This window comes from Carettochelys insculpta, chromosome 2 (assembly GCF_033958435.1).
Source record: "Carettochelys insculpta isolate YL-2023 chromosome 2, ASM3395843v1, whole genome shotgun sequence".
Classification (NCBI taxonomy): Eukaryota; Metazoa; Chordata; order Testudines; family Carettochelyidae; genus Carettochelys; species Carettochelys insculpta.
This window is the reverse complement of record NC_134138.1, coordinates 123,484,741-123,498,995: the sequence shown is the minus strand read 5'-3', so window position 1 is coordinate 123,498,995 and position 14,255 is coordinate 123,484,741. Positions and strand designations below refer to the sequence as shown.

Sequence of the window (14,255 nt, the reverse complement as noted above, 5' to 3'; positions counted from 1 at the left end):
CAATTTAATTACATTAAGTTCCAAATCCAGAGTGTTAGTGGGTGCTTAACATGTGAGAAGATCCAACCCTGTATGTCCAGTTTGTTTTTGTATATTATTCCCAGACAGCTAATCCACACATTTCTCTTTTATAGCTGGTAAGCACTCAAACGACACAAACAACCCTCCTAGTGAATTGAATGTGCTACAGGGGTGTCCTGTTGGCATGGCAATGAAGTAGGACTTACCCCCACTGAAGTATTGCCACCTAATTGAAAATGGTCATCTAAATGCATCACTAACAATACAAAAATAGTCTTTTATGTTGACCATTAAAGTACACGTTCATTCCAGGACATGTTTTGTTTGTTTATTTAGATGTGCAAAGCACCTTTCCAGTTAACAAAATGTTGAGTCTAATAATAGAAATCAAATATATCAAGCAAAGTTAGTAAACACGTGAATGTAATATAATTTTTATGGCAGTCAGCTTTATATTTAATCATGCTTTCAGTTAACATACTTTCTGTCAAAGCAATCATGCAGTCCGAATACTTAGCTTATTTTTGCTTTAAGATTATCTGAAACGAAAGCAGAGAAAGTGTTGTGTTCTTGTTAAAAACTAAGAAGAAAAAGTTATACGGATTAATATTCCAGAATGTTTCCTCTTGCAGAAATGGTGGCTCCATGGTGAACTGTCTGAGCAGACGTTCCTAATACGTCTTCATTAGCAAAATTTATTTCTCTAGTTTTGGAAGTCATGGCAGTGTTAAAATTATTACTCTTTTTTATTTTTCCATCTAGACTTCTAGAAATACATTGGGTGAGCCAAGCAAGTACTGAGTAAAGAGTGCTTGCTTTCACAGGGCATTTAAAGATGTGGTCTGAGTCCCACTCCAAGACCATGAGGTAATTTATTCGCCATTTACAAGCTGACCACAGACATAGCCTCGTATATATTGTGCAAGGGATGAGAAATCTTCAGCACAGATGCGTGCATTTCCTTATTCGTAGCAGTTACTTTGTTTCATAACCAGGCTCTAAAGTATTATTTAATATTTTCCACCAGTTTCCATGGTGGTGGTGATCAAATGGATTCACCAGCAGATAAAGTACATAGGAGAAGGAGTGTATCACAGTGACATTTCTTTTTCTCTTCTTCATGGCTTCAAACTTCTTGGAGGGAGCACTCCTTTGAAAAGAAAGCTTCATTTGCCCTTCCTCTTGTATTCCAGTATTACTATTGCATCTCCTGTGAAACAGAGGGAAACAAACAGAGGAGAACAAATTGCTAATCAAAGACATAAATAGAAAAGTTCATTCATCTGTGAAGCACATTACCATAATGCTAGACCAGAATGACTACCTGCAGTCTCAACATCCCTGAAGTTGTGTGGGGTTGGAATGGAGGCAAAATCTAAATTGTGCAGGTTGGACTCATCTTTATTTTCAAGGGAAGATGAAAGGCAAACTTGCTTGGCTAGTGCCTGGCACATGTTAGATTATTAGCCACTGAAGAAGAATTTGAAATGCACCATCAGTCAAGACCTGGTGCCACTGATAATAACAAATATTATGAAAAAAATAAAAATAGTTTTGAGAAAAGGGAAATCGGTGTTCTTGCATATGCTTCAGGAGACAAATGATAACGTATTCTTTTATCCAGTTAAAATATTCTGTCAGTTTAAAATAAAGTACTACTTTGGAGTCTCTATGATATCTTTTCCCATCCTCCAACACCCCTATTCTCTTTGTCCTAGCCTGACAATTGTTGCTAGCCAGTTGGCAAATCACTATGTTTGACTTCTATTTGCACTGGATATCCAGTAACTGGCAATCATTAATGTTGGTCCTGGCAGGCTCTTACAGCCTACTCAGAGTATGGCAAAAGGCTCTGAAACTTTGCAGATGGAAATGAAGTGAATGCATTACATTACAGTGAGAAAAGAGGAGAAATGTGTACACCTCAGTGAGGCTATTTCACCCGGCATGTCATTAAGTCAAACTACCCAATGCCATGTGAAAATTTAATGATTTATGTGTGCTTCTCACCCCTGAAAAGATGGGCAATATTCCACTAAACGTGTATTGCAAAGTAGACAGGAACAAAGAATAACACAACTCTTATGGGAAAACAGTGAACGTGGAAAAGAGCTATTCTGCCCTTTACTGAAGTGAGAGACATAGGAATTCTGGGTAAACTACAGCATTTGACACGTAAGAAGGTGGTCTGAATTGACCAAACCCTTAGAAGCCTCCCCATCCATCTTCCCGCTCTTCCTGCCCCTTATCTTTTGCTATAAACAATCATTCTCCTGCTTACTGAGAACATTTTAGAGGATACTTGGTCTACAATAGGCAGTTAAGTCCATTGCAGACATGCAGTTCCAGCTGTGGCAATTGCGTGGCTAGATTCAATTTATCTGCAAGCAACTTACTTGGCTGTCTTCACAGAGGGAGGTTGATGGGAGAAACTCTCCCACGACCTCACTCACTCCTCATGATATCGAGGAGTACAGGGGTTGACTGCTGGCCCCTGATAGTTCATTTCACATCTCTCTACCAGGTGCACAAAACTGAACACTGGCATATCGACCTGGACTGGGTCACTCTTCCATGTAGCATAGACGTACCCTTAGCGGCCCACTGCCTAACCTCCAAGAGCATCCTTCAGAGGAGACTTTAAACCTCCTCCTCCAGCAACAGACCTGGATTTCACTGCTGTCCTTTTTGAGCTTCCCTGGTAGAATTACACCAGATTGCACAATGTGCAGGAATCAGCCTGACACACAGCAGTATTCCTGACATAATTATTAACTATTCTAGCAGAACAAACACATTAGACTGAGCAGTGCGAACAGGTGCCCCATAGATAGGAAAAACAGGAAGTAGTTTTGCTATAGTGGCAATGTATCCTTCTCGTAGATAGTCAACTGTCAGACACGGTATGGGCTTACATGGACCTGCTTCTGCACAAGGTGCTGGTGTTGATGACTTCTGGAGGTCTGTTCCATCTCTATGGGTCCATGATTCTGCACACTGGCTGCTGTGTGCAGCGAAGCCAACTGCCACCGGGGACCCCAGGGCAAAGTGGAAAGGTCACGCTGCTCCATAGCACCGGAAGAGGTGAGGCCAAGGGTGGTGCTGTCCAGACCATGGCACTGGCTCCGCCATTCTGTCACAGCTGTGTAGAACAGCACAGAAGCACGACTGCGGCATTTCAAAGGGGCCCAGAGCTCCAGCTACTGCCACTGCCAAAGTAGCAGTGGCAGTGGCTGGAGCTCTGGGCCCTTTCGAAACACCAGACAATGGAGCAAATGTCCCTCCCCCTGCTTTCCTCAGGCCACGCCCTGCATTTATATGATTGGCCTTTGCCAACAGAATCATGGTTGCTTAGGTGTTTGTGATTACATTGCCCTCGAAGTAAAAAGGTGATGAGCCCTCTCAACACTGTCCAGTGATGAAAATTTTCGAGAGATACAGGCCTGTCTTGCAAATCTAGAACACCCAGCTCCTGAACCCCAGTGGTCATTTGTGGTTTGACTGACAAATATGAAGACTCTGGAGAGAGAGCCACAGACTAGTTACACAACTGTAACTGACCGAGGAATTGGACAGACTAGGGATTTGGCTCATGAGTGACATGACAGTAACACCATTTTAATTGCTGAAATGTGAGGTCTTTCCCCCACTGCAGATGTATAGCGCTTTTGGAGAATACATAAAGTTATTTTCCTAATGGTAACAAGGGTACCTTCCTCACTGACTCTCCAAATATAAAGGAAGGAGAAGTGAGGGTATTAGAAAGAAGGAGCTTTTTTAAATCTTTGAAAAATAACACGAGATTCATGGAGAAAATCTGGACTGTAATAAAGTAAAGCAGAGCTGGGCTCTAGAATATCAGTTTCGCAAAGAACACAGCCATATTATAGTTTATGTAAAATCTGACACTTTGGTAAATCCCACCCCAGTGCAATGCTAACATCTGTCCCCCTCCTACCTCTAGGGGAGTGCACATCCTCATAGCTTATCACTGTAGGTACTACACTATAAAAAGCTTCAAGCTTGCACTCAGTTTACAAGAGCACTTTTTAACTGCACTGAGGTATGTGTTGCCATGGTGGCTGAGGTTTCTAATAGTTCATCACATTGCACTGAGGAGACCTGGTTTTACAAGCTGCAGAATACAAAAATAACTCCTGTAAAATGTCTATGAAACAGTGTGCATACCCCACAAACACAGCTACACCAAAAGAATGGTAACATTGTGGTGTGAAAGGCTCCGAAGGCAGGAAATGACAAAATGAAGGTTGTTGGTGTAACCATAGCTCTACTCATTTGTTTGGATGCATTATAATACTGTCTTTAATTAAATAAGCACATACTCCCCTGCCCCCATCTCCTTTCATGTCTTGTGCCAGTTAGTGCCTAAATCCAAGGGGCAGAATTAAAAAAAAAGGTGATGGGGACCTTAATTTTGTCCTCTCCTGACTTTTGAGTGCTTTTACTGTAATTATTTTAATATAATTTGTGTACTAATTGTTAAGATATGTCTTATAAAAATGAACAAAGAACGTCCATCTCTCCAGCTGTGTTTTATGCAGAAGCGGAATGCATTGTATTCTGTATCATTCACTCAATGGCCGTGTCTACACTAGCCCCAAATTAGTGAATGGCCATTTCAAAGTTTACTGCTCATGGGAATAAGGGGACTTCGAAGTAGGCGGGGTCCTTTCGAAAAGGAGCCCTGTCGGGACGAGCCGCGCGGCGGCAAGGCACATCAATTTCGAAGTGCCGCTGCCGCCCGCATGCTAATGAAGCGCTGAATATGCATTTCAGCGCTTCATTAGTAAACTTTGAAATGGCCATTTGCATGGCCATTTCGAAGTTTGGGGCTAGTGTAGACGTAGCCAATGAGGCAGAAACCCTTGCTTCAGTCTCAGCAGGGCTGACACCCTTGCCGAGTCCCTGGGCAAGGTGGGGCGAGGGAGGAGAGGTTTTTGCCCTGTGCCCCTGGAAGTGGCAGAGCCTCAGGCAGAAGGGGCAGAGCTGGGGAAGCCAGCCCTCAGCACCACCCCTTCTCAACCCCCTTCTCAGCCACTCAATTGGTGCTCCAGCAGCAATTTAAAGGGCCCGGCGCTCTGGCTACCACTGCAGTGGCTGGGAACTCTAGACCCTTTTGTATCAGCAGGCCCCAGGACAATGCTCTCTTCAATTCCTCCTGTCAGCAGTTTTTCAGTAGCAGCGTGCTGGGAACCTTTTGTGTTTTTACATCTGGTTTTGTAACCAAGCGGTTTTTAAGTGAGACGAACCTTGGGGGTACACAAGACCAATCAGACTCTTGAAATGGTGACAGTAGTCTGGACAGGTTGAGTGCAGGTGTTCTCTGGTCAGAAGCGATGGAGGTGGTAGCAGAGGGGAAGTGAAGGCTGGGGGGCAGTAGACCGAGGAGATGTGTGCAGTGGGCCAGGAGGAAAAGGAAGCATGGGACAGCAGAGCCACCAAAACACCCTGTCTGCCGATTCTAGGACTATCTTGGCATCCCAGTTGTTTTGCCAGCCATCTGTTCAACTTGCTTCAGAGGTTCAAGCCTGAGGGATGGGTGGGAATCAAATGGAAATTGCCATCACTGCAGAGGGGCAAAGGAGAGAGTTGCCACAGGGGCTTGGTAATTCAAAAGGGCTGGGGGTCTCCAGGCTGCTGCTACTGCAGCATCAGCATCAACTGCCGGAGTCCTGGGCTTCTTAAATCCCCACTGGCATCCTGTGCAGTGTGGTCTAGGCAGCACTGAGGGTTGGCTGCCCCAAACCCTCTCCTGCCACCCAGCCCAGAACCAACACCCCTCTCCCCCTGCTGCTGGCATATTGCCCAGGGCCCATCGAAGTCTGTCTCCAGCCCTCGGTGCCACAGTCTGAAGAAAATTTAATCCCCCTACACAAAGAGCCTGAAGAGACTAGAGGGGAGAAGGAACTCACACAGCACTGAATGCACCCATTGACAACTCTCCAGCAAATCCTCTGTGTATTAGATAATTTGTTTTGTCCAGTCCCATGCCAAAGGTTCCAGTTCCTCAAGCCTCATGCAGTTTAACTGCAGCAGTTAGGTCCCTTGCCCCAGAATAAACCACACCTGTGTGTTTGCAGGCTGGCTGATCCTAGGTAACACTGGCTACGTCTACACGTGCAGCCAACATCGAAATAGTCTATTTCGATGAATAACGTCTACACGTCCTCCAGGGCCAGCAACATCGATGTTCAACTTCGACATTGCTCAGCCCAACATCGAAATAGGCGCAGCGAGGGAACATCTACACGTCAAAGTAGCACACATCGAAATAGGGATGCCAGGCACAGCTGCAGATGGGGTCACAGGGCGGACTCAACAGCAAGCCGCTCCCTTAAAGGGCCCCTCCCAGACACAGTTGCACTAAACAACACAAGATACACAGAGCTGACAACTGGTTGCAGACCCTGTGCCTGCAGCATAGATCCCCAGCTGCCGCAGAAGCAGCCAGAAGCCCTGGGCTAAGGGCTGCTGCCCACGGTGACCATAGAGCCCCGCAGGGGCTGGAGAGAGAGCATCTCTCAACCCCCCAGCTGATGGCCACCATGGAGGACCCGGCAATTTCGACGTTGCGGGACGCGGATCGTCTACACGGTCCCTACTTCGACGTTGAACGTCGAAGTAGGGCGCTATTCCTATCTCCTCATGAGGTTAGCGACTTCGACGTCTCGCCGCCTAACGTCGAAGTTGGTGCCGCTACTTCGAAGTAGCGTGCACATGTAGACGCAGCTACTCAGTCCTTCTCTACAGGAAGAGGTAACACTAGTGTAACTGACTTATTCCTAAAGACCAGGTGTGTGTTGGGGGGAGACAATCTTTTTTATTGGACCAGTGTCTGATGGTAAGTGCTACAAGCCTCCAAGCTCTGCAGAGCTCTTCTTCCAGGGCTGGAAAACCACTCAGAGTCTCACAGCTAAATATAAAGGTGGAACATTGTTTACAATATGTTCTTTTTTATTTTTCTGGCAGAAGTTGCCCTGTATTAACATACTGTACAAATGGTCATATATCATTTAGTCTCATGCCTTAATCTAGGATAATTAAATAATTCTGGAAACAACTTTAGTTCTCCTTTGGTTATATGTCTCCTTCTCCAGCTAGTGCTCCACCTGGCAGCTGGGCCTTTAAATTACAGAGGAGCAGTTAACTGAAAGCCTATGGAGGCCATTTCACAAGCAGCCATAGCTGATGACTGCAGGCTGCAGCTGCTTTTTCTGAAGTAGTGAGTGTTTGATTCTTTTTTCTTGGTGTGTTAAGCTTCGCTCATTTCTTTTAAAGTAGATTATGAGCCACTTGTCTGTTTTTGTATGAACTTACCAGACACTTAGTGGATTTAAGGTCCCCAACTGGTTTGCATGGAAAGGAAAGAGAAAAGGATCAGGTTTTTCTCCAAATGTTCAGATTAGACTAGAGCAAGGATGACACCAGAACCTCATACCAAAACTGCTTCCTCCCTGTTTTTGGTGAGGTTTGGATTCAAGGCCTTTGAACTGAACCACTCTGGGTGGTCTTGTGCTCTGTTGGGAACAGTACCCCAGAACGGACAATTTTGTTCTAGTTTGGGGTTCCTCTTTCAGTTTGACTGAACCCTATTGTCCTTGTGGCATTTCTTATTTATGAGAAAAGGCTCACGCTTCACTTCTGGGTGCATAGGCACCTGGGCCAAGTTCTCGGGTGGTGTAAATGGATACCCAGCTTGGGATGTGCATGTTATCCAACAACGTTACTCTTATCATTTTTAAAAATTATTAATACTGTACTGTTTTCTGTATCTTTCTGCATTGGCTATTTGCATTGCCTTGGCTACCTCAACTCTAAGGGAAACAAAATGGATAACCACTCATTTTTAAGATCTTAAAATGCTAAATAAAAGAAATTGTCTTTTTTATTTTTCTTTAAAACAACACATTTAATGCCTGCTAACTCTTGGCTGTTCAGATGTAGAAAAACAGACTATATTATCAGAGCTGAGAATGCAGGCTTTATAATGATACATTCCTATTTTCTCTGCTGTGGTACGCAAGATGTTGAACCTTGAAATATCACTTGTTGGGGTTAATTAGTGTCAGTCCTGGGATCTGATATAGCTTTTTTTTTTGTGGGGGGGGATGTTGGGGGGCATGCATGTTTGTGAGGAGAGAGGAAATATTTTTGTGGCTGGTCTTTTTTTATTATAAGAAAAGTTGAGGTTGCCTAATGCTGCTTAGAGGTTAGAACAGTAATTAGTTCTGGTGTAGATGGAGAAGTGGACAGAGTACACTGATTAAAGATCTGTGGTAGATGCAGTTCATCACACGCAGTGATCGTTATAACTAGAAATCAACAGAATTGTACATTGCAAGATTTTTTGACAGAAAACTGGGTTTTTCACACAATGAAATTTCTCATGGAAGATGGTGGTCTTTTTTTAAAATAAATCAATTGTAAAATGAAATGGTTTTGGTTTATCAACCAAACATCAAAAATTTCCACAAAGAAACTACCATCTTCTAACCAAGTATAATCATGGCCATATATATGGTGTATTTGTATACATAATGTCAGTGGGTTAAATGAGTATCCAAAGTAAACTATATTTGACTGAAACAAGTAATTTCAGATAGTGATATAACTATATCTGTATGGGTATGTTGTCTAGTTGAACAGCCTCCACTCAGTCTTTGCACCAATGAGTTATTATTGCCATACTGGGCTGCTGATTTGAGAAAAAGCTGAGCCCAGTGTAAAGGGTAGGTGTTAAGATAATGGCTGAGAAGAAGGGAGATTAAACAAAGAGATGAGGTTAAATGACCAGTGATGGAGGGGGACAAAAAGCAGAAAGCAAGCCAAGAGGGAGAAGGGTAGCCTGACAGGGAACGGACAGAAACCAGATGTCATTGGCACCCAGGGTGGGTATGGTTGTTAAAGAACGGGGGAGAGAACGAGAGAGAGACTAGACTCTAGGAAGTACAGATGCTACTTGAGACCCTGGCAGCCTGCAGGTCAGATACAAATGTCTGAGGACTTCATTGTATTCTGTTTTTACTCAATTGTATCCCTATGAAGCTTAAAAGGTGGATGCAGTCTTTGACCTAACTATTTTATTCAACTACTTTGTAAATTGCTTTGATTTCTTGACCTTCTAATCAGATTTGCCTTTCGTCAATTTGCCATGGTATCAATTGCTGGTGAGAAGCTAGAGGGAGGAACAGGCACTTGCCCTAGATCCCTCAGTCCAAGGCATTGAGCAAGACTGCCCAGTTCTACCCAGTGCAGATCTACTAGAAATATTAACTGAGGACTAAAGCCCTGTACTTGTGTGAAAAATGCCATAGGATTTGTTGTTGTTCTTCTTCTTCGTGGCCCCTGAGGATGGAACAAGAGGCAACGGGCTTAAACTGCAGCAAGGGAGGTTTAGGTTGGACATTAGGGAAAAGTTCCAAACTGTCAGGGTGGTCAAACAGTGGAATAAATTGCCTAGGGAGGTTGTGGAATCTCCATCTCTGGAGCTATTTAAGAGTGGGTTAGGTAGATGTCTATCAGGGATGGTCTAGACAGTACTTGGTCCTGCCATGAGGGCAGGGGGCTGGACTTGATGACCTCTCAAGGTCCCTTCCAGTCCTAGTGTTCTATGATTCTATCACAAGAGACCATGATTTGAGTACAGGTTGAACCTCTCTAATCTGGCACATTCTCATCTGGCAACATCTGTAAACCAGCATAATTTTAGTTAGCCAGATGACCACTTATCATGGGTGTGGCCAAGTTTCCCATGGTCCCGTAAAGTTTGTTTACAGCCACTAGTCTCGGCTCTCAGTGTTCTGTGCTGTTATTTAACTCTAATTTACCCCAAATGTCTTCTCAGAGCCCGGTAAACAATGGACTTATTGGTAACATGCTAGACTATATTGACACCTGACACCCTCCCTGCCCTGCTCCTGTGGTCTGCAAATTCTCTCGTCTGGCACTGGGCAGTTCCCAATGGTGCCAGACAAGAGAGGTTTGCCCTGTAACCTAAACACTATAATGTGGTTCAGATCCACAGTGGAGTTCTAGTCACTGCAGTAATGTGACATTAGTTTGCATCAGCTGTTGTGCCCATAAAGTACATTTGTATCTGCTCTGCAAGAGGCCTACCAGCACCTTCAAGGGACTTCAGGGTATAGTCAAGGGCTGGGTCTGGTGTTCTGGGTTGGGTTTATCTCTAACAGCAGATCTTAGTGAAATTGATTTCCCCTTTTTAGCTGATTGTATTAGTCACCAGTTCCAAACACACTGACATTAATTTGATCACAGGTTGGTGTGCTCCATTTTCCTCAGTCAGGTATCATCTTGCACCTCAAATCATTTATATTCCACTTAATGCTGCTTACTTTGATAATGTCCACTACTTGTAACTGGCTGTTTAGGTTAAGAAATGATGGACAAACATTCGTGAAGTAGTGAAACTTTTTCACACGACACGAAAAATAAACCTGGCTTGCACTTGTTACAGTGAACAGTCACAAATGATAAATGAATCAAAAGGCTGCTTTTTAGAGAGCAGCTGTTCTGCGTGCTACTCCAGAAGAGACACCCTGCTGGAGAGATCCCATAGTCGGCAGTAGAGGGTAGTACAGCAAAGTTCAGTGTTTGTGTGTCTTTCCAAGAAACAGAGGCCTGCTTGTTTACAAACATATCCTGCTACTACCCTCTGTGATGTTTGCCATAGAAGTCAGAACAATTTATATTGCTCATAGCAGAGATACCTGTGACCTTTGAACACAGATTTGGGGTCATGTTCTTTGCTCAGTTATAACTCTGTGGTTAAATCAGTAGCAATGCACAGGTTTTTTTTGAATGCAGGATCTGGCCTTTCATCTTTTTTAGTCTAGGCCTCTCTGCAGCTACCTGTACTAGCCTTCACCTGCTCAGTTTCAGCAAGAAAAGGCTGCATTTTGAAAGCTGGGTGCCTATAGCGGTCATCGTATTTACAAAGGTTTGGACCACCTGCCTCTCTTTAGTGGAATTCAGAGTTACTCAGCACCAGCAAAATTCAGTCTTTCTATTTAGGTGTCTGTTAAAATGTTTGGCCTGAAGTTTTCATGTGTCTTCACAAATTTGGTCCTGGATAAAATACTTCCAGGGAGAAGATCCCTCCTCTTACCACCCTCCCCATGCTTGCAGAATTCCACCCTAGAAGAAATCATAAATTTTCACACATTTGTCCTGAGTAAACTATGTACATTTCCCCCAACAGAAACATCTTCACCTCAGAAACTATTTTGGGGGAGGTGAGGGGTTGAGGGAAAGAGATGCAAAGCCAGAGTTAAAAAATAGCCCTACTTTTTTTCCTCACTGTATAACTTTATATATCTAAAATAATAATTTTCTGTTAGGTGATTTCCTAAATGTTGGTTTTATTTAATGTCTTGGCTCGTGCCACTGACCTGCAGCCGCAGAAGCAGAAAGGAGACATTGAATGGTTGGTTAAAGACCACAAATATGCCATTTGTCATGTTCCCTTGACAGATGCACTGATGCTTGCTCTCAGGTCTGTCAATGTCAGTTTTCTTTCATCTGTAAACCCTTCATAAACAGCAGCAGTCCATAGTTCAATAATTTCTACACACAGAAGCAAAAGGTTTAGGCAGGATAATTTTGATTCTGTGCATCATGGTTATGGGAAGGAGTCAGATTTAATTACTGTGTTGGCAAAAGACCCTTTTCTAGTTACATTAGGGAAAACTGATGCATCACACAATTTTTGCTGGGAGGGGTGGAGGAGTCTTAATAAAAAAAACTGTGGAGCTTCATTGGAAACCAATCACCTGCTTTGGGCATGACTCCCCTTTAGACAGGCACATAAAGCGCCACTCTGTTGCTTGATCAGCGTCCACCCTTAAAGTACATTTCAGTTTTTCCTTTGATTTTACATGTAAACAAACAACACCAACAAAAAAAGCGAACTGACCCCAAATCATACGGTTGAGAAACTCCCCAAAGTTGTAGATCCAGACAATGAGGACAAGGCTGCTGCAGAAAAAGGCTGCTAGACCCAGAGGGCTGAAAAGGGTGAAGAGCGGATATACCCACTCTCCAGTTACAGAGTATATCCATAGGACCCTAGACAAGGAGAGAAGTGGATTTTGGTTAGGACTGTCTGGTTAGAACAGAGGTGAACAAACTTTTTACATCAGGCCCCACTTTTCACCCCTGCAATTAGCAGGGTCCTCTCAACCTGTCTAGTGTAATCCAAACTGATGGACATTTCAGTTACATTCCTATGAAAAAAACCAACCCTTTTGGCATGTGTAAGAAAATAAGTCTGTAGAATGTAAAAAATTTATTAATCCGTCTGTAAATGTGAATACGCACACATACCAATTGTAACATATTTCAAAATTTTTCATGAGATGGATAAGCCTGAGACCCTGCAGCCAATCATGCCCCCTTAGGAAATTTTGCCCCTCACCCCCCCGCCCCCACTTTGCGCATCTCTGAGTTAGAAGAAGAATTTAAAGATTTCCCATTCAGGAAGGAATATGTTATCACAACTGTCACGGCAGAGAGGAGAACAAATCGACTCACATTTAACAACAAATATGCAATATCTTCACTTGGCTTTTTTCCATGAAGTGCATCTGCCACTCTACAGGGGTTAGAAGTACACATGCCATGTTCTACCATGGTTAGCTCAGCTCTGTCATGACCCAAATTCAACACGTGTAATGGTATTTAAGCAGCCGAAGGAAAATCTCCACAATTGAGAAATTTGGATATGATGTACGTCCCTATGTTGCGTAACAGCAAATGAGGCAAATTACACCAGAGATAGGTGAAATACGGCCTGCCAGCCAAATCCGATCCATTAACATTTTGATCTGATGCACCACAAGCCTCTGGGCAGGGGCACACTCCCTGCCTGCTGCCCACTGCATGCCACCCAAAGTGGCCAGCTGCTGGCGCCAGCTTGTGTGTCTCTGCACAGTGTCTGCCTTATGGGATGGAGGCAGGCGCCACATGCTGCCCCTGCCCCCCAAGCACAATGCCCACAGCTCCCGATTGGGTGAAAACCAACCAATGGGAGCTTCGTGGACCATGTGTGAGCTGCTCATGGAACCCCGCCCCGCTATCGCCAAAGGAGTGTGTGCCATGCAGAGACACAGAGGCTGGCCTCAAGAGTCAGCTGTTTTGTGTGGCATGGAGCGTCTGGCAGGCAGGGAGCCTGCCCCAGGGTCCAGCGAGACTGCTGACCTAGGAGTTGCCTAGGGTAAGCACCCCTAAGTCAGAGTCTATACCTGGCATTCCACTGCCTCCAGCTCCCAACTTCCCACCCCAGGTTACAGCACGCACCCTTTGCACTCCCTTCTGCATCCCTGCCCCGGCTCACAACTCACTTCCAGACCCTGCACCTCCTCCAGGTCAGACTCTTCTCCTGAGCCCAAATTCCCTCCCAGACCTGCACCCCAATCTGTACCCTGGGGTACAACCCCATCCTTCACCCAGACCCTGCACTCCCTACTGAAATCCTGGAGTAGCCCCACATCACAAATTTTTGCTTACCTTGGTATTAGATGCACCTTTCCCTCACATGAGTGCCCTGGCTTCTCAGCACCCCCCAAGATCAGACACCCGGGGAGAGGGAAAGGTTATTGCTTATCCTTGTCTCTTCAGCCATGACCAGTCCCATCAGGGATCGGCTGCTGACCTGGTTCCTCTAAGGGCGCAAAGATTCCGCAGCCCCTCTTCCCTTTCTTCCATAGAGAAGGAAAGGAAGAACAACTGTGGATAAGTAGTGGGAGATAGGGTGGCATTGTCCACCATTCCCTTTCCGGGGTTCTTTGTGGGGCTTTGGTTTATCCTGCTTCCTCTCCCTTCAAGATCCAGCCACCTTCTGCTATGTCTAACTGGTAATATCAGTCATTTGCATACTGTGACTATGATTGGCCAAAAGAGCCTTACAAGTTAATTCTTTGATAAATCTTAGTTGAACTTTTTAAAAATACTACAACACATCTGTAGGCCTCTCACTCACCCCAGTTGGATTAGAACCACAAGGGGAGGACGGGCAACTTAAAATTAGAAGGTCTGTGTTACACAAGGCCAGAATGCTGGGCTGAGGCTACATTTAGCTCCTTTGTTGTAGTGGGGAAACTCACTTGTCTAATATATTCTGACAATAGGAGAAACCTGTACATTTGGATCTCAAAGTCCTGTGTTCTACTCCTTAAGGCAGGGTCAGGCAAATACAT

At 44.5% G+C, this 14,255-nt stretch overlaps 1 protein-coding gene across 1 annotated transcript in view; it reads right to left on the bottom strand.

Annotated features, from left to right (window-relative positions):
* Window positions 1-358: 358 nt before the first annotated feature.
* The window catches only part of ADTRP (androgen dependent TFPI regulating protein), a 41,105-nt gene continuing 27,208 nt past the window's right edge, over window positions 359-14,255 (bottom strand). Inside the window, exons 5-6 of the mRNA XM_074985908.1 lie at window positions 11,975-12,126; window positions 359-1,231 (exon numbers count right to left, since the gene is read on the bottom strand). Coding sequence (XP_074842009.1) covers window positions 1,188-1,231; window positions 11,975-12,126 — 196 coding nt within the window. The 3' untranslated portion in view covers window positions 359-1,187. The remainder of the gene's footprint in view (window positions 1,232-11,974; window positions 12,127-14,255) is intronic.